Source organism: Hyla sarda, chromosome 2 (genome assembly GCF_029499605.1).
Source record: "Hyla sarda isolate aHylSar1 chromosome 2, aHylSar1.hap1, whole genome shotgun sequence".
Lineage (NCBI taxonomy): Eukaryota > Metazoa > Chordata > Amphibia > Anura > Hylidae > Hyla > Hyla sarda.
This window is the reverse complement of record NC_079190.1, coordinates 342,265,771-342,286,686: the sequence shown is the minus strand read 5'-3', so window position 1 is coordinate 342,286,686 and position 20,916 is coordinate 342,265,771. Positions and strand designations below refer to the sequence as shown.

Genomic DNA, 20,916 nt, shown 5'->3' with positions numbered 1-20,916 from the left:
TTTTTCCTGGCCTTTCAGAGTATGTAGGCCCTTGACAGATTGAAAAAACAATGGAAGGTATCCAGCTTCACAGCAAACTGTTAAAAGGTTCAAGCTTTAATGTATTCCATAAAAAAAAACATGGTGGTACGTGATAAAAACAACCGCTCCAACAGATTAACAGGTACAAAATAGTACACTACTTAGATGTATGTATGTGGTATGCACTTATGAGGGCAGAAAAATGCGCTACAGTATGCTTAAAAACTTATTTTTGCACAACATTAGCAGTACACAACAGTGCTGCAGCACACAGTCACTGTGTACTAAACCCAGAATTGCACTCTCTCAAAGACTATTAGGAATTGACTGCTGGGTATTATACCGTCTACAGACTAGTATAACCAGCAGACCATTTGTTGTGGAACAAAGACGGAGTTGCGCTTAAAAATGATTCCTCCGTCCTCTGCTAAGGTTCCTCCAGCTGAGCCAGCTCCTATCTCTCTGCAGTGAAAGGACGAAGTGGCTATCCGGAATATGGCTACCGATTATATAGGGCTGTGATATCACAGGGGTGACTGGCTGCTGATAGGCTGCATCCTGCATGTGATTCAGGGTTATCCTGCCTACCCTTGTTCCCGCCTTCCCAGGATTCCTTGCACCATGTCCTCACATGTGGATACGCCATTTTAGATTCCCTGGAACCTGGACCACACTAAATGGAGTTTAATTAAGGAAATTTTTCATGAAATTCGTAACAAATTCGGATTCGTCATATTCGATTTGCTCAACTCTAATTGATTCAATCCCATTTAATCTAAGCATCTATGCCCTTCTCAGGTGGATATACATTTTCAGTCTGTGATTTAGTTTCCTGTGTCCAGTTTTTCTGTACTAGCTTTTGTATAAGTCATTGCTTGATTAATCCTGTGTATTCTGACTCTTGGCTAAGTGACTTGACTACTCTTCTGGATTCAGACCACCTATATATTCTTTTTCTGTATGTTTGTTTGTTCATTCCCTGTGTTTGTTTGCCTCCCTGATATATGTACAGTGTTTGTTTTTTATTTTGGACCTTTTTATGTCCCTGCAGTTGCTCCGAACTTGGGACCGCTGTCCAGGTGAGGATCCGTCGCTAAGTAGGCATGGAAAATGTTTGTGGCTGAGCTTAGAGCTGCAAATATCCTTGCCCTACATGACAGATGTTGTTAATGAAAAGCTGATCTAGAGTTCTCTGGACTTTAGACTGAGCCGAAAGTTAACCTTCAAATAAAATATCAAGAATAGTTAGACATAAGAGAAAAAATTGTACTACTCATATACCTTTCCTCCTTGCTAAGATTTGCAAACAAGGATGCTTTTCTTGACAAAATGAATCTACAAGAGAAAAAAAATAAAAAAAAATGTAATATACAACAAATAGTCAACAACCTTGCCTTGCAGTGGAAGCATTTCTGTTTTTCTTACAACAAATTTATGTTTAATACTTGGGTGACAGTTCTCAAACTGTAAGTCACCAGAGCAAGTTCTGTATAGACATTGATATGGCTTAGGCCCCTTTCACAATACAAAATTATTCAGTTTTAAAGATCCGTTCGAAGTTCCGTCTTAAAATCGGCTGTAACACGGCAGCTACAAAATCCTGTTCTCAAGGAACGGGAGAAATAGTGCATGCACTAATTCTCCCGTTACTATCGCCCGTTACAAAATAACGGCCGTTATTAATAACGGGCGATAACGGGTTAAAACGGCTATTAGAATAAACCCAGGATTTTGTAACTGTCGTTTTACAGCCGATTTACAGACAGAACTTCCAACGGATCTTTAAAACGGAGTAATTTTGCAGTGTGAAAGAAGCCTTAGAGACTTTTTCTACAGCAAGTAGATTATTAAATGTCCATGCTATTTACTAATATCAGTGATTTCTTTTGGCAGGATAATATACTCAATCACACTGAAAAAAATGTTCAGGAATGGTTTGAGATGTATGACATAGAGTTCAAGGTAGTGACTTGTCTCCAAACATTTTAGGTCCAATCCAATTAAACAGTCAATCAAAAGTCCAATACATTTTGGCCCTGTCAACTGATAAGACTAAAAGGCTCTTCTGCTAGGTGCTATACTATATGCCACAAACCACTTTAAGAGGTATTATTGAGTTGATGCCTTAAAGTGTTACTGTCATTAGAAATTACTATTTTTGATTTAAAGCATCCTTAAGAACTAAGAATTTTCCTAATATGTTTCAATATATTTTTTTTTTGCTAGAGATGTGAAAAAATGGTTTAAAAAACAGCCACTAGAGGTCTCTGTCTCTTTAATTTTGCATAACCAAGTCTTTTTGGTACAACAAATAGGTATTTTGGACCCATTTGCTGAGGTAGGGGGTAGGAGGGATGAGGTTCTCTCCCTGTTGTGCCTCAGTGCAGTGTATCAGCCAGCTTTCACCAGTGTGAAACATCTCGCAGCCTTTTTAGAAGAAGAGCATTTCCATTCACCCTCAGGCACAAAAATGCAGGTATTTCTTGTGTATTTGCACAATGTAGATTCCACATGGCTGCATTAGCATTATATAGAACATACACTTTAGGTACAAAGCTTTGCAAATGTAAAAATGTTTGTGCTGAACTCAAAATAAGGGAGAGGGGAGGAATAGACTGCATCATGCTCCAGGAGAAACACCCCCAGCCTCCAAAAGAGGTGCATAAAGACTGGGCATAGTAATACATAGATCAAAAGGTACTTTACCTTTGCATATTATTATGCATATAGGTCTTAGGACACATTACTACATTACTACATTACTATTGTACTATAGTATGACATCAAAATGCTTTCACTTTTTATTAATCCATACCCTATAATAGCAGGTGCAGAACCATCAGGTTTAGTGTCATCCAGCGTGAATCCTATTGGTGTATCTTCATCTTCAATCATCATACATCCACAGTATCCTTAGTAAATGTAGAAAAGAGTAGGATTTATTGTACTTTAAAATGTTATATATGGATATTTAAATTTCAGCAATGTATGTTATTTGCTTAGGTTCCCCTTTTCATAAAGTATACCTCTATACTTTACCTCTATGTTTTATGCTGACAAAGATCTAGCTAAAAGCGAAAAACACGTGCTTCTGTTTTGTATCTTAATTCCTATGAGGTGCCTACTTTTAGCCTCATATATGTAAGCAGAGGGATAAATAGAATCTGGTATATTCAGTACACTGAATAATGTAATGGTGAGCATTCTGAGTCTAGTTACAAATGGTGTACTACAAGGTTCTGTGAGCCCTATACTTTAAATATGTTGGTAAGTGACATAGCAAATGTTTTACCTGTTTGCCAGTGACAAAGAATTGTATAATAGGTTAATTTTCCTGGAAAGGTTAGTAGCATGGAAAATTACTTTTATTTACTAGTTAAAGGGGTACTTCACCCCTAGACATCTTATCCCCTATCCAAAGGATCTCCGTGCAGCATTCAGCGTTGTGAACATTATGTTCAGAATACTGGGTCTGGACAGCAGTGGTCGTGACTTCATGCCACACCCACTCCATTCATGACTATGGAAGGGGGCATGGTGGCTGTCAGGCCCCCTCCCATAGACATGAATGGAGGTGGTGTGGCCTGACGTTACAACCACAGCCGCCCAAACCCAGCATTCTGAACATAATGTTCAGAACTCCGTGAGCTGCATGGAGATCTCCAAGGATCCCAGCAGCGGGACCCCTATGATCAGACATCTTATCCCCTATCCTTCGGATAGGGGAAAAGATGTCTAGGAGTGGAGTACCCCTTTAAATAGGATCTAAAAAATGTGATTATGCTGGAACTATCTCAGGGTGCCCTGATCAATTTCAACCAACCAGTTAACCAAAATTTGATGAGGTTGTTCAATAATGATGCAATAATGTTTTAATACATGTTTTGACTTTACTGACAAGTTAGTTCTTATGATATTTGCTGACACTGTATTAGAATATGAATCCCTTTGGGGACAAGAACTAATAAGAGTCATCACAAACTGTCTCCAGAGCATATGTTGGCTCTATAGAGGCTACAAGAAGAAATGCCTACCCATTTTCCTCCAAAAGGCTTCCTTGTAATACACCATGCACTTGATAACAGATCCCATTGGAAGACGATGTATTAGCTGGTTTCTAATTGGTGGCAGCTCTGGAGTAAAGTGTATCTTTGTGGTCAGTATTGGTGGTATCGCACTGATGATGAATTTGCTCTGAAAAAAACAAAATGTTGTTAAACTTAATTTAGTGGAACATTCCAATAAAATGCATTCCAATGTATATTCAGTCGGCACTGTAGAAAAATTAGGTGCGTGTGGATTGAGTAATCCAATAGAGGTAAAGTAACTCCCGGCACTCTCACTTGCTGTTAATGAAGTTTCTTTATTCAAGCATTACACTGCAAACAGTACAGCAGCACGCGTTCCGGCTTAAGCCTTTATGAACTGAACAAGTAACACATGGAACTGGCACACTTTTATATACATCAAAGTCACATATAATACACATCATCATTACTCCCATGATGATCTGCTCCCTTCAACCAAAACAAGAACAAACACGTGGCTAACTCAATGAATGAGATCGTGCAGATACAATACGGGAAGTGGTATCTCATGTCGGACGCTGCAGTTGTGGTGCATGAAAGCGCAGTGGTAAGGAGAGAAAATAATATTGCATGGCATATAACTGTAGCAGACTGGATAGCTCATATTCTTGATTTAACCCTCTTGGCTTCAAAGTACCAAGCTTATGGATCCAATAGGCTTTTTGCGAGCCAAAGGATTTTTGACATCACCACAACGTCTGGGTGGGATCACTTCATCAATTACCTGAAACTTGAGTTGAGCAATAGAATGTCCTCTATTATGGAAGTGACAGGGTGTTGGCAATTTTGTAATTTTTGGAACAAATGCTAGATTTGTGCCGGTTTATGCAGTCTCCTACATGCTGGGTAGTCTCTACTACATATAGGAGACTGCACGGACATTATGTCAAATACACTACATTCCTTGCTTGGCATGTGAAGAATCTCTTGATAAGGAATGTTTTTCCTGAATGTGGGTGAGTTATTGTGTTACCTCTTAGGACATTGCTACACTGGGCACAATTCAAACAGGGGAAAGTTCCGGTTTTCTGTGTGCTCAAAAATTTTTGTCGAGTTTTTTTAGGTTTGGCGCTCTCTTATTACAAATTATCGGGGCATTGGAAAATTCCTCAACCCCAGGATATGCTTTTTCCAAAATAGGCCAGTGACTCTTAAAGGGGTATTCCGCCCCTAGACATCTTATCCCCTATCCAAAGGATAGGGCATAAGATGTCAGATCGCCGCGGTCCCGCTGCTGGGGACCCCCAGGATCCCCGCTGCGGCACCGCGCTATCATTACAGCACAGAGCGAGTTCGCTCTGTGCATAATGACGGGCGATATGGGGGACGGAGCAGCGTGACCTCACGGCGCCGCCCCTCGTGACCCGTCCCCTTAATGCAAGTCTATGGGAGGGGGCGTGACGACCGCCATGCCCCCTCCCATAGACTTGTATTGAAAGGGGCGGGCCGTGACATCACGAGGGGCGGAGAAGTGACGTAACGATGCTCCGGCCCCTGTATCGCCCATCATTACGTGCAGAGCTAACTCGCTCTGTGCAGTAATGATAGCGCGGTGCCGCAGCGGGGATCCCAGGGGTCCCCAGCAGCGGGACCGCAGCGATCTGACATCTTATCCCCTATCCTTTGGATAGGGGATAAGATGTCTAGGGGCGGAATACCCCTTTAACAATTTTATCTATCTTATAGCTGAGAGGATGATAGGTCCTTACAAACAGGGTTTTATAATTGTCTGGGGGATATGGAGCCAATGCACTCAAAGGGTAGCCTCTTTCTCTGAACTTAAAGGGTATTCCAGGCAAAACCTTTTTTTATATATATCAACTGGTTCCGGAAAGTTAAACAAATTTGTAAATTATGTCTATTAAAAAATCTTAAACCTTCCAATAGTTATTAGCTTCTGAAGTTTTCTGTCTAACTGCTCAATGATGATGTCACGTCCCGGGAGCTGTGCATGATGGGAGAATATCCCCATAGGAACTGCACAGCTCCCGGGACATGAGTCATCAGAGAGCAGTTAGACAGAAAACAACAACTCAACTTCAGAAGCTAATAACTATTGGAAGGATTAAGATTTTTTAATAGACGTAGTTTACAAATCTGATTAATTTTACGGAGCCAGTTGATATATAAAAAACTGTTTTGGCCTGGAATACCCCTTTAACATTAAGTTACTTTAATCTAAGGTCTAGTGGTGGGGTCTTTAACAATCCTGCAGACCCTTTGGCGGTGTGAGTATGGGATAGGTATTTTAACAGATTGTGGTATTTTTGTTGGTAGGTTTCCTGTAAAAGTCCGTCTCTAGGCCTCCCTAGCCATTTTTCATTAATAATGTGTCCAAAAACTCACACTCCTCTCGTCACATGTCAGTGTAAATTGTAGTTCACTCCAAACCGTATTCAGGTACTGAAAAAACGTTTGCAGGAACAAATATGGCCCCTCTCATATGCACACAATATTGTCTTTATAACGTCGCCATATTCCGGCATGTTTCTGGTACAATTCACTAGGATAGACATATTGATTCTCAAAGTGTGCCATATATGCGTTAGCATAAGGGGGGCCACATTCGTCCCCATCGCCGAACCCCTCCTCTGTTGATAAAAAGAGTCCTCAAAAAGAAAGTAGTTCTGTCATAATACTATGTCCAGCATGTTGTCAGGAACAACTTCTACTCCACTCTGTAGTCACTACGTTCTAATAACCAGTTTTAGCCATTCCCCTTGTTGTGATCAATGGACGTGTACAAACTCACCACCTTGCCATCTATGGTTACTAGTAGTGTCTCCTCCATCACCCCTGTCACTGTAGTCAATGTCTGCCGAAAGTCGGATGTATCTAGCAGAAAAGAAGTCGTCTTAACTAATGATGTCAAGGATTTTTCTAGGATTATAGAAAGGGGGGGGGGGGGGGCGACAAGACAGATTCTGTTGATGCCCCTATTGGGCGGCGTAGGGGATCCACTAACCTTTTGTGGATTTTTGGCAGAATGTAAAAAATCTATGTAATAGGGTGTTCCTTGTATAAGTATCTAGCCAAATTTCATCAATAACCCACATTCCGCTATATTTCCCAATCAATGATCCAACCAATGTTTGAATAGACCGGCACAAATCTAGCATTTGTTGCAAAAATTTACTGTTACCAATACCCTGTCACTTCCATAATAGAGGACATTCTATTTATTGCTCAACTCAAGTGCGACGTAGGAGAAAGGGGGAGTGTTACACCGCAGGTGTTGTTGGTGATACCGGGGGCTTGGAACCCCCCAAGTAAGTGCACCTGGAAAGACCACACAAGTGCTGCTGGAGATTTGGCCTGCGGGCTGTAGAGACCCCTGATTTAGAATAAGTACTGTAGATCACATAATGTCTCTCATTAGGACACTGGATAATCAGCTGTAAACTATGGGAAAACCTTTTACACAACTTACAGCACTTACCTGATAAACTTCATGATTTAATGTCTCCACAATGACAACTTCACCAGACTGATCAAGCCTGATCACCGGCCTCTCCAACTTCACTCTATCCTGGAGACGTGCCATCATTTTTTCACTTATCTGCCCAGATCCTCCTACAAACTTTCTCTCCTAATAGCATAGACAATAAGTTCATTTATAAACGATAATCTAGACAGAAGGAAATGTTATTTGCCCATACAGTAAAAAAAAAGTAGCCAATAAGATAACCCTAGACTATTATAAGGCTGGAAATTTATTTTATTTTTTTTTGTGGGGGGGGGGGGGGGGGGGGGGACGACACAAGAAAAACACCAATTCTGCCGCATGGCGTTTTTTCTTCCAAAAAATGCTGCGACCAGATGTTGGCTGTAAATCAATGAGAAATTGCAAAATGATTTTTCCACTTTGTGTTTTTCAGTTTGGCGTTTTTTTTAAATCCTTTTGGCGTTTTTTCACTCTTTTTCAGCTCCTTGGCGGTTTTTCAAATTCGCAGCATATGAGGCTATGGCGTTTTTCTCCCTAAAATCATGTTGTTTTTTCTCCCATAGAAGTCTATGGGAGTTAAAAGAAACTCCAAGAAAATGCCGTTCCATTTTTAATAACATTTCGTAGGATACCATAAAAAAAAATATAGTGTGTGTGTGTGTTTTTCACTTTTTTTTTATTTTTAGATAGTACTACTACTCCCAGCATGGAACACACTGTTCCATCATAGGAGTAGTAGTACCTATACTAATTGACAGATCGCCCCAGGTCCATTGCGATCCTTCTGTACAATTTATAGATACGGCCAGATGGTTCCAGCCAGTCACAACTCTACAGATTCCAATAGAGAATGTGAGAAAAAATATGTCTCCTTCCAAGTAAAATCAGAGGCATGAAATTCTATAAGTGCTGAACTCAAGATCCAAACCTCATAGATACATAATATATCATCAGCTTGGTCACTTTCTCATTGAATACAAAAATGTACAGAATAACAACATTTTTTAGTTTCTGGATCCATTAAATTTATAAATTAAATCAATCAATATTTCCATTTTGTCAGTTCTCATTGACAAAGCAATTTTATACATATTGCCATTTGGTATCACCTTGAATAACTCAGACAAAAAAAATATTTATTAAAGGACAATTTTGTTTGAACTTTTGCCAAATAAATATAAATTGCAGGGTGTTATCTGGAGAACCAGTGAAGAGGACATTTTACTATAATATTTTATGAGAATTAAAAAAAACATTTTTATCAAGCTCCGTAGTAGATTTTTTTTGCTTAAAAAAGTTGCATGTGCTTGCGCACTTGTGACTTTTCTATACATTCTGTGACTTTTAGATTTTTGCTTATTCCAAAGCACATTTCTGAAATCTGCTCACATGGTATTTATATTTTTTTGTTTTTACTTTGCAGTCGTCTTGTACTTTAAATGCAATAGTCGCTATTTATGAAGAAAAAAAAGTTGCATCTCAGTTTAAAGTCGCATATGTATTCCAGGTCCAACCTGTCTTACTGAAAAGTGCATATGTCTGCAGGACATTAACACCCACTTTAACAACTGTTGTTGTTCTGCATCATGAAACAAAGCTACTACATTAATGGTAATGTTAATTATAGAAAAATTAATGATATAACTCTATTAATTTTAAGGTTGAAAATACGCACTACACACCTTGCTAATTTCAGGTCACGTACATGCTGGTGTACATGGGGCATTATATGTGAGGGGCACATGACGGGGGCAATATATGTGAGGGGACACAGCACATGGGGCATTATATGAGAGAGGTACATGACAAAGGGGCCCCCCTGTCATGTGCCCCTCACATATAATGCCCCCGTCATGTGCCCCTCACATATAATGCCCCCATCATGTGCCCCTCACATATAATGCCCCCTGTCATGTGCCCACCTCTTATAATAACCCCTGCCATGTTTCCCTCACAATAAATGTCCCCTTTTATGTGCCACTAAGTTGTCACTTTCACACTCTACTGCAGTATCTTACAAAAATGAAAATTAGCTATCCCAGCAATCAGCTTACTGTTTGGGCAATGTGCAAGACGCAGTGACGTGTACTCCCTGCACCGGCGCGATGATGTGATGTCCCCGCAGCTCAAATTCTACAAACAAAGAGCAAGCAGCATGAGAAAGGTGGGTTGACAGCTCCCACTCCACCATGCTAGAGTACAGGGGTGGTGGCAGCAATCTTGAAGGGGCGGGCAATTGCCCCTTCTCCCCCTCCTTGATCCACCACTGTCCCCTCCATTACTGTGCATTATGCCGGCACCCCACCCTCTCCTCTACATTACTATTCCTCAGAACCTACCCATAAACCAGATCCAAAACCCACAAAACAGTTGGCTATCATAAATCACACCGACCCCCTACACGCTGATAAGACCCCCCCCCCCGCAACATCTCAGGTGGGTAACGTACAGAGACGTTTTTTTTGGGGGGGCTTCACTATTGTTTATGTGCCTGCTGGTGTTGCACTGTGTTCCTGTCTTCCTTCCTGACGTAAACTCCGGCCTCAGCGCAGCGACGCAAGACTCTGCCCACCAACGTCACAAAATGCGGATTCAAAATTAAACAAACTAGCCAATGGATATTCATGGTGCGGCATAGTATGTTTTTAATATTTTTAATTTCTGAGGAGGGTGGATGGGTTGTTGCAGGATAGTTGAAGTGCAGCCATTTAGAGCCAGGCAGCCCAGTCAGAGTGTCCCCCGATGCGTTCAGCCCCCCCCCCCCCCCCCCCCACACACACACACAATCTAGCAATGCTACTGGTAACAAAGGGTTGATAAAGAACTTCATCCATTAACATAAGGGAACACTTTTCTGCTTTAAAAAATGCTTTTTGTAAGCGGGTTTCCCAGTTTTTGCTTACGTGTGATTTCTCTATCAGGCCGTGCAACCATTTGATACATAGGTGGCACGTAAGCTAAAGTAAGTTAAAAAAATTTGCATATATAAGCCATACGTTTGAAAAGAATGATAAATCTCCTTCCTCTCCTTCATCAAAGGTTAATAGTAATAAAATAGATCTTTGATGTAACTTAAAAACGCAGGCACATTTGCACATGAAACTTTATTACAGTATTGCTTTAACCCCTTAAAGGGGTAGTCCAGTGGTGAAAACCTTATCCCCTATCCTAAGGATAGGGGATAAGTTTAAGATCGCGGGGGGTCCGACCGCTGGGGCCCCCTGCGATATCTCTGTACGGGGGCCAGGCTCTCCGGCCAGATAGCGGGTGCCGACCTCCGAACGAAGCGGCGGCCGACACTCCCCCTCAATACATCTCTATGGCAGAGCCTGAGATTGCCGAAGGCAGCGCTTCGGCTCTGCCATAGAGTTGTATTGAGGGGGTGTGTCGGCCGCCGCTTCGTGCGGAGGTTGACACGCCCCCTTCCCGCGGGCTGTCGGGGCTCCGTATAGGAGATCGCAGGGGACCCCAGCGGTCGGACCCCCGCAATCTCAAATTTATCCCCTATCCTTAGGATAGGGGATAAGTTGTTCACCACTGGGTCACCACTGGACTACTCCTTTAAGGACGCAGGCTTTTTTCATTTTTGCACTATTGTTTTTCCACCTCCCCTTCTAAAAATCATAGCACTTTCAATTTTCCACCTACAGACCCAAATGAAGGCTTGTTTTTGTGCCATCAATTGTACTTTGTAATGATGATAATGAGGAGAATAACGAATGAATCGCACTCACCACTGAGATGTCCCAAAGAAACTGATCCTTTATTGCACGGATGGTAATAGCAGCATATTACAGAAGAAAAAACGTCATGAATGCTGCTATTACCATCCGTACAAGAAAGGATCGGTTTCTTTGGGACATCTCAGTGGTGAGTGCGATTCATTCCTTATCCTCCTCATTATCATTGTTATATGTCTGGTTCATAAGCTCTTTGCTGTTGGGCTGAAGCCGCACCACACTTCTCCCTACCATATAGCAGCAGGTGTCCTCATCCTAGCAGTCTTGCTCCAAACCTGTGTTTACGGCTGCATCCGTCTTCGGTAGTGCCTGAACGGTATTAGTTGTCCTCTACAGTGTTTTGTACTTTGTATTGACATCAATCATTTCACCACAAAATCTACGGTGAAAAAAATCTTTCTGGGGCAAAATAAAAAAAATTAAAAAAACGCCATTTTGTACGTTTTGGGGGGTTCCGATTCTACACAGTGCCCTTTTCAGTAAAAATGATACCTTATCTTTATTGTGTAGGTTCATATGATTAAAATAGACAGGTAAAAGTAAAAATTGGACTGTCCGGATGGCTCCTTCCTTGCAAAGATGAAAGATTGCCGGTTAAAATAGACTTTTAAACACATCGGTATTCTTTCATCTTTTCAAGGAAGGCGCCATCCGGACAGTCCAATTTTTAATTTTATCCTGTCTATTTCTTACCGCACCTGGAGGTCATGGGCAAGGACGCCAAGGCTGCCACCTCTCCTACACCGCTCCATAAGCGAGTCTACATGCACATCAAGGTGTTGTACTCTAAGTACAACACTATTCGGTAAGGTGCAATTACCTGCACACCCGAACCTTTCTATCCACAGTACTTCACTAGGAGCGCACCTTTTTTTCACTTATCTTTCATATGATTAAAATGATACCCCACTTAGATAGGTTTTATTTTGTTTTACTTCTTTTAAAAAATTATTACTATTTGTATGAAAATTAGCATGTTTAACTACTTAAGGACCCATGACGTACCGGTACGTCATGAGTCCGCTCCCGATCTATAACGCGGGGCCACGGCGGGACCCGTGGCTAATAGCGCACGGCATTGATCGCAGTGCCGTGCACTATTAACCCTTTAGACGTGGCATACAAAGTTGAACGCCGCGTATAAAGTGAAAGTGAAAGCAGGCCGGTTAGCTCAGGGAGCTGTTCGGGATAGCCGTGGCGAAATCGCGGCATCCCGAACAGCTTACAGGACAGCTGGAGGATCCCTACCTGCCTCCTCGCTGTCCGATCGCCGAATGACTGCTCAGTGCCTTAGATCCAGGCATAAGCAGTCAAGCGCCAGATTCATCGATCACTTGTTTCCTATGAGAAACCAGTGATCACTGTAATAGATCAGTGTGTGCAGTGTTATAGATCCCTATGGGAGCTATAACACTGCAAAAAAAAAAAGTGAAAAAAAAGTGAATAAAGATCATTTAACCCCTTCCCTATTAAAAGTTGAATCACCCCCCCTTTTCCCATAAAGAAAACCCAGTGTAAATAAAAATAAGCATATATGGTATCGCTGTGTGCGAAAATGTCCGAATTATAAAAATATATCGTTAATTAAACCGCACGGTCAATGGCGTACGCGCAAAAAAATTCCAAAGTCCAAAATAGTGCATTTTTGGTCACTTTTTAGATCATGAAAAAAGGAATAAAAAGCGATCAATAAGTCCTATCAATAAAAAAAATGGTACCGCTAAAAACTTCAAATCACGGCGCAAAAAATGTGCCCTCATACCGCCCCATATGCAGAAAAATAAAAAAGTTATAGGGGTCAGAAGATGACAATTTTAAACGTATTAATTTTCATACATGTAGTAATGATTTTTTCCAGAAGTACGACAAAATCAAACCTACATAAGTAGGGTATAATTTTAATCGTATGGACCTACAGAATAAAGATAAGGTGTCATTTTTACCGAAAAAATTTACTACGTAGAAACGGAAGCCCCCAAAAGCTCCATAACAGCGTTTTTTTTTTTTCAATTTTGTCTCACAATGATTTTTTTTTCCATTTCGCCGTAGATTTTTGGGCAAAATGACTGATGTCATTACAAAGTAGAATTGGTGGCGCAAACAATAAGCCCTCATATGGATTTTTAAGTGCAAAATTGAAAGAGTTAGGATTTTTTAAAGGCAAGGAGGAAAAAACGAAAATGCAAAAACGGAAAAAACCCTCGGTCCTTAACTCCTTGGGGACGAAGGGCGTATGCATATGCCCTTGCGTCCCGTCACTTAAGGACGGAGGGCGTATCCATACGCCCTCGGCATTTCCGATCACTGCCGCTCGCCGGGCGGTGATCGGACCGGGATGACTGCTGATATCTATCAGCAGGCATCCCGTGGCAATGCCTAGGTGGGTCTTGAGACCCCCCCCATGTCGGCGATCGTAGCAAATCGCTGGTCAATTCAGACCTGCGATTTGCCGCAATCCGGGCAAATCGGGTCACTTGTGACCCGATCTCCCGGAAAATAAGACTGATCGGAGCTGTCAGAGCCAGCTCCGACCAGCCTAAAGGAAAGGAGCGAGGTGGCAGTGTTGCCACCTCCTCCTATCCCCTGCCATTGGTCGGTCAGGCTGACCACCAATGGCAGGAGGGGGGCGGGGGGGTTAGAGTTAATTTCCCCCGCTCTGGCCACCGATCGGAAGTCGGTACAGAGCGGGGGAACACGGGCGGAGAGGGGGGAGCATGGTCCGGCTTACCCAGGCCTTCGGAGGTGGCATCGGCGGCATCCCGGAGCAACGGAGCAAGCAGGAATAGCGGCGGCCGGAAAGTGCGGCGGAGAAGGCTGCAGTGAAGATCGCGATAAGTGATCTTCACTGTGACCTTCTAAAATCTGCAAAACTACAACTCCCAGCATGCCCACACAGCCAAAGGCTGTCTGGGAATGCTGGGAGTTGTAGTTTTGCAACATCTGGAGGGTCACAGTTTGGAGACCACTGTGTAGTGGTCTCTAAACTGTGGTCCTCCAGATGTTGCAAAACTACAACTTTCAGCATGCACTGACTGTCTGGGCATGCTGGGAGTTGTAGTTTTGCAACATCTGAAGTGGCACAGTTTGGAGTCCACTATATGGTGGTCTCCAAACTGTAGCCCTCAAGATGTTGCAAAACTACAACTCCCAGCATGGCCAGACAGTCAGGGATACTGGGCATGTAGTTCTGCAATATCTGGCCCTTCAGATGTTGCAGAACTACAACTCCCAGCATGCCTGGACAGTCTTGGCATGCTTGGAGTTGTAGTTTTGCAACATCTGGAGGGCTACAGTTTGGAGGCCACTACTTAGCGGTCTCCAAACAGTTCTACCCCAGTTGTTGCATAACTACAACTCCTAGCATGCCCAGACTGTCCAGGCATGCTGGGAGTTGTAGTTCTGCAACATCTGAAGGGCCAGATATTGCAGAACTACACGCTCAGCATCCCTGACTGTCTGGTCGTGCTGGGAATTGTAGTTTTGCAACAGCTGTAGGCACGCTGGTTGGAAAACACTGAGCTAGAGTCTGTTTCCTAACTCAGTGATTCCAACCCGTGTGCCTCCAGCTGTTGCAAAACTACAACTCCCAGAGTGCACTGACAGACCGTACATGCTGGTAGTTGTAGCCTTGCAACAGCTGGAGGCACATGGGTTGGAATCACTGAGCTAGAGTCTGTTTTCTAACTCAGTAATTCCCCACCAGTATGCCTACAGCTGTTGTAAAACTACAACTCCCAGCATGTACTGTCTTTCAGTGCATTCTGGGAGTTGTCATTTTGCCACAGCTGAAGGTTTGGGGCGCCCCCCCCCCCCATGTGAATGTACATGGTACATTCACATGGGCGGGTTTACAGTGGGTTTCCTTCAAGGAAACTTACTGTGAACCCCTGCCTGTGTGAATGTACCCTAAAAACACTACACTAACAAATAATAAAAAGTAAAACACTATACATACACCCCCTTACACGTCACCCCCCCCCCCCCAATAAAAATGAAAAATGTCTCATACGGCAGTGTTTCCTAAACGGCGCCTCCAGCTGTTGCAAAACCACAACTCCCAGTGTTGCCGGACAGCCATAGACTCTCCTGACAGGCTGGGAGCCTTGCAACAGCTGGAGGCACCCTGTTTGGGAAACACTGCTTTAGGGTTTTGGTGGAGACAAGCCCCATCCTTGTAACCGGGTCCACAACTATTGCAAATTCCTTATTCAGGCCTCAAATGCGCATGGAGCTCTCTCACTTCGGAGCCCTGTCGTATTTCAAGGCAACAGTTTAGGGCCACATATGGGGTATTTCCGTACTCGGGAGAAATTGCGTTACAAATTTTTGGGGGATTTTTCTCCCATTACCCTTTGTAAAAATTGTAAATTTGGGGAAAAAAACTGCACTATAGTGAAAAATGTTTTTTTTCATTTACACATCCGAATTTAACGAAAAGTCGTCAAACACCTGTGGGGTGTAAAGGATCAGCGGACCCCTTGTTACGTGCCTTGAGGGGTTCAGTTTCCAAAATAGTATGCCATGTGTTTTTTTTTTTTTTTTTGCTGTTCTGGCACCATAGGGTCTTCCTAAATGTGACATGCCCCCAAAAACCGTTTCAGCAAAATTCACTCTCCAAAATCCCATTGTTGCTCCTTCCCTTCTGAGCCCTCTACTGCGCCCACCGAACACTTGACATACACATATGAGGTATTTCCATACTCGAGAGAAATGGGGTTACACATTTTGGGGGGCTTTTTCTCCTATTACCCCTTATAAAATTTCAAAAAATGGGTCTACAAGAACATGCGAGTGTAAAATAATGAAGATTTTGAATTTTCTCTTTCAATTTGCTGCTATTCCTGTGAAACACCTAAAGGGTTAACAAACTTACTGAATGTCATTTTGAATACTTTGAGGGGTGCAGTTTTTATAATGGGGTAATTTATGGTGTATTTCTAATATGAAGGCCCTTCAAATCCACTTCAAAACTGAACTGGCCCCTGAAAAATTACGATTTTGAAAATTTTGGGAAAAATTGGAAAATTGCTTCTGAACTTTTAAGCCCTCTGATGTTTTCTAATTTATGATGCAAACATAAAGTAGACATATTGTATTTGTAAATCAATATATCATGTATTTGAATGTCTGTTTTCCTTACAAGCAGAGAGCTTCAAAGTTAGAAAAATGCAAAATTTTAAATTTTTTCATCAAATTTTGGAATTTTTCACCAAGAAAAATATCGACAAAAATTTACCACTAATATAAAGTAGAATATGTCACGAAAAAACAATCTCGGAATCAGAATGAAAAGTAAAAGCATCCCAGAGTTATTAATGCTTAAACTGACAGTGGTCAGAATTGCAAAAAATGCTCCCGTCCTTAGGGTTATAATGGGCTCTGTCCCAAGGAGTTAAGGGGTTAAAAAATTATTCTTCTGATGCCTATAACTTTTTTATCTTTCCGTATACAGGGCAGTATTTGCACCTTGATCTGAAGTTTTAATCTGTACCATTTTTGTTTTGATGGAACTTTTTGATCGCTTTTTATAAATTTATTTAAAGTGACCAAAAATACGCAATTTTGGACTTTGGAATTTTTTTTACATGTATGCCATTGACCGTGCGGTTTAATTAACATGATATTTTTATAGTTCAGATATTTAGGCAAGCGGCAATACCACATATGTTTATGTTTATTTCTGTTTACTTTTTTTATGGGAAAAGGGGGGCAATTCAAACTTTTATTTGGGAAGAGGTTAAATCACATTTGTTAACAATTTTACACTTTTTTAGCCCCTATAGGGGACTATTACGTGCAATCATTAGATTGCATACACTGTTCAATGGTATGCCATAGCATAGTATTTATCAGTGTTATCTGTGCTCGATTGCTTCAGCCTGCAGAGCCTGGCTGGAGCATCGGGGGGACAGAACGCACGGCGGGGAGGCAGGTAAGGGCCCTCCCGCCGTCTTTTCAGCTGATCGGGAGATCGCAATTTCCCCGCGATGATCCCGATCAGCTCTGCTTTTGTCTATTTTTGGCATTTTAGATGCCGCGATCAACTTTGAATGCAGCGTCTAAAGGGTTAATGCCGGACATCATCATGATAGCAGCCGGGACCGAACAGCTATGAAGCGAGCTCAGCTCCTGAGCTCACTTCATAGATCTGCCGCATGACAGCACCGTATATTTACAGCTCTCGTTGTTAAGGGGTTAAAGAGCTGTCGAAAATCACTGCAAACCCTATTACAAATGAGCTTCAATCCCTTCATCTAATAAGGAGATTGTGCAGGTTCTTGCTCAATCCCCTCATCTGAGAGTTAAAAAAAAAAGCCTTGCTCATTGATTTTACATGTTAAGGGGGTATTTCAGGAAAAAAAATAGTTTTTATATAAACTGGCTCCAGAAAGTTAAACAGATTTGTTAATTACTTCTATTAAAAAATTGCAATCCTTCCAATAATTATCAGCTGCTGAAGTTGAGTTGCTCTTTTCTGTCTGGCTACAGTGCTCTCTGCTGACATCTCTGCTTGTCTTAAGAACTGCACAGAGTAGAAGACATTTGCTATGGAAATTTGCTTCTACTCTGGACAGTTCTCAAGACAGGTATAATCAGAGAGCACTTAGAAAGAACGGAACAACTTAAAGGGGTATTCCGGGCAAAAACATTGTATCCCCTATCCATAGGGGGGGCCCGCTGCTGAGAACCCCCACAATCTCCCTGCAGCACCCGCATTGAATGCGGGTCCTGAATCTCCAGTTTCGGAAACCTCCAGGTTTCCGGGACTGGGGACATGACGTCACGAACGCCCCCTCCCATTGACGGCGATTTGCTGCGATTCCGGTCATATGGGTCACGTGTGACCCGATGACCCGGAGATACATGGTGATCAGATCACCTCCTGTATCTATGGGGAGGTGGCGATTTCATCACCCCCCAGGAGCGCTGATATTGGGCAGACCAATAGCAGCCGGCAGAGGAGGCTGCTAGCCCACTTATTTTCAGTCAGTAGGCAGAGCCATTAGAAGGAGCCCCCCCCCCCCCTCTGCCGAGATCTGTACCCCTCAGGGCTGAAGAACAGATCTCCTGTGTCCAGTAGTGCAGGGTGTGTTTTATCTGCAGGGACAGGTTTTTCTTTTAACTCCTACCTGAGGAGTTAAAAAAAAAGAAAAAGTTTTTTTTTAAACCCCCCCCCTGACCCCCTAATAGGTCCCAAAGGGTCCGCCGCAGATTTTTCAGCGTGACCTGGGCCCTATTAGGGGTTCAGGACGCTACAGTAGCCCCCCCTTTTTTTGGTTTTGACCGCAGCATTTTTTCTCCCCATATAACGGTGTGTGATTTATAATCACACACCGTTATATATAAAAGTTAGACCAAGCACACACACTACCCCAAATTTTTGGTGGCCTACGTACCCCTCAGGGAGCTCTCGGTAGATGAGTCTCTTATCAGTTTTAAGTGGAGGCTCATCTTCCGCCAGTATATTCACTCGAAGCAGGCACGGTATGGCGTGAAACTCTACAAACTTTGTGAGAGTACCTCCGGGTCAGGGGCAGATCCAGAGTCTAGTCTCGGGAGGGGCACTATTAGAGTATTTTGTGTTGGCGGACAGAAAATAAGGTGTTGCTTACGGAACTTACAATATTATTAAATGTATCATACAGTCCTAACCTTGTTTAAGACTTTTTGGCCATGCTCACATGTCAGAATAATAATCAAATATACCAATTGCCACAGAATGGGTAAGTGCTAAAGAAGTTTTTACCATTTAAAACTACAGCTCCCAGTATGACCTAAGCAGTGGTAAGATTATGCTTGGAGTTGTTGTTTCACCCATTATATCTGTAGAACTTACAAGTGACTACAGCTCTGATGGGACATACACAAGAGGAAACAGAATTATATCAGTGACTACAGGTGACGTCTTCTCTATAGTCTTTCCTTATCTAATTCAGATGTACATACCGCCGAGATTTGTTCCAGCTAAAATGTTCTCTCTGCAGAACTTGATGCCCAGATGGCTCCTCACTATGTCAGCGGATTCTCATCCTCTATATGAAAACAATAATTATTATAATACTGCCAAACACTGTATTCTTCAAATATAATACTGGCACACACCCTCTGAATATAATTCTGACACACTGTACCCCCTGAATATACAACACACTATACTTTATGAATATAATACCCCCACACACCGTACCCTCTGAATAATACTACCACACACTGCGCCCTCTAAATATAATACTATCACACACTGCACTCTCTGAATATAATACCGCCACACACCGTACCCTCTGAATATAATACCGCCACACACTGTACCCTCTGAATATAATACTATCACACACTGCACTCTCTGAATATAATACTATCACACACTGCACTCTCTGAATATAATACCGCCACACACCGTACCCTCTGAATATAATACCGCCACACTCCGTACCCTCTGAATATAATACTACCACACATTGCGCCCTCTAAATATAATACTACCACACACTGCACTCTCTGAATATAATACGACCACACACTGTGCCCTCTAAATATAATACTATCACACACTGCACTCTCTGAATATAATACAACCACACACTGTGCCCTCTAAATATAATACTACCACACACTGCACTCTCTAAATATAATACTACCGCACACTGTGCCCTCTAAATATAATACTATCACACACTGCACTCTCTAAATATAATACTATCACACACTGCACTCTCTAAATATAATACTACCGCACACTGCACTCTCTAAATATAATACTATCACACACTACACTCTCTGAATATAATACTATCACACACTGCACTCTCTAAATATAATACTACCGCACACTGCACTCTCTAAATATAATACTATCACACACTGCACTCTCTGAATATAATACTATCACACACTGCACTCTCTGAATATTATACAACCACACACTGTACCCTCTAAATATAATACTACCACACACTGCACTCTTTAAATATAATACTACTGCACACTGCACTCTCTAAATATAATACTATCACACACTGCACTCTCTGAATATAATACTATCACACACTGCACTCTCTGAATATAATACAACCACACACTGTGCCCTCTAAATATAATACTACCACACACTGCACTCTCTAAATATAATACTACCGCACACTGTGCCCTCTAAATATAATACTATCACACACTGCGCTCTCTGAATATTATACTACCACACACTGCACTCTCTAAATATAAAACTATCACACACTGCACTCTCTGAATATAATACTACCACACACTGTGCCCTCTAAATGTAATACTATCACACACTGCACTCTCTGAATAATAATACGACCACACACTGTGCCCTCTAAATATAATACTATCACACACTGCACTCTCGGAATATAACACGACCACACACTGCACTCTCTGAATATACTATCACACACTGCGCTCTCTGAATTTAATAGGACCACACACTGTGCCCTCTAAATATAATACTATCACATACTGCACTCTCTGAATATAATAAGACCACACACTGCACTCTCTGAATATGCTATCACACACTGCGCTCTCTGAATATAATAGGACCACACACTGTGCCCTCTAAATTTAATGCTACCAAACACTGCACTCTCTGAATATAACT

General features: G+C 42.1%; 1 protein-coding gene across 2 annotated transcripts in view; it reads right to left on the bottom strand.

Annotated features, from left to right (window-relative positions):
• The window catches only part of LOC130356505 (amine oxidase [flavin-containing] B-like), a 120,237-nt gene that overhangs the window by 28,085 nt on the left and 71,236 nt on the right, over positions 1-20,916 (bottom strand). For both annotated transcript variants that reach the window (XM_056558166.1, XM_056558167.1), the window contains exons 7-10: positions 7,549-7,698; positions 4,056-4,215; positions 2,837-2,933; positions 1,303-1,356 (exon numbers count right to left, since the gene is read on the bottom strand). In XM_056558166.1, the coding sequence (XP_056414141.1) occupies positions 1,303-1,356; positions 2,837-2,933; positions 4,056-4,215; positions 7,549-7,698 (461 nt within the window). The remainder of the gene's footprint in view (positions 1-1,302; positions 1,357-2,836; positions 2,934-4,055; positions 4,216-7,548; positions 7,699-20,916) is intronic.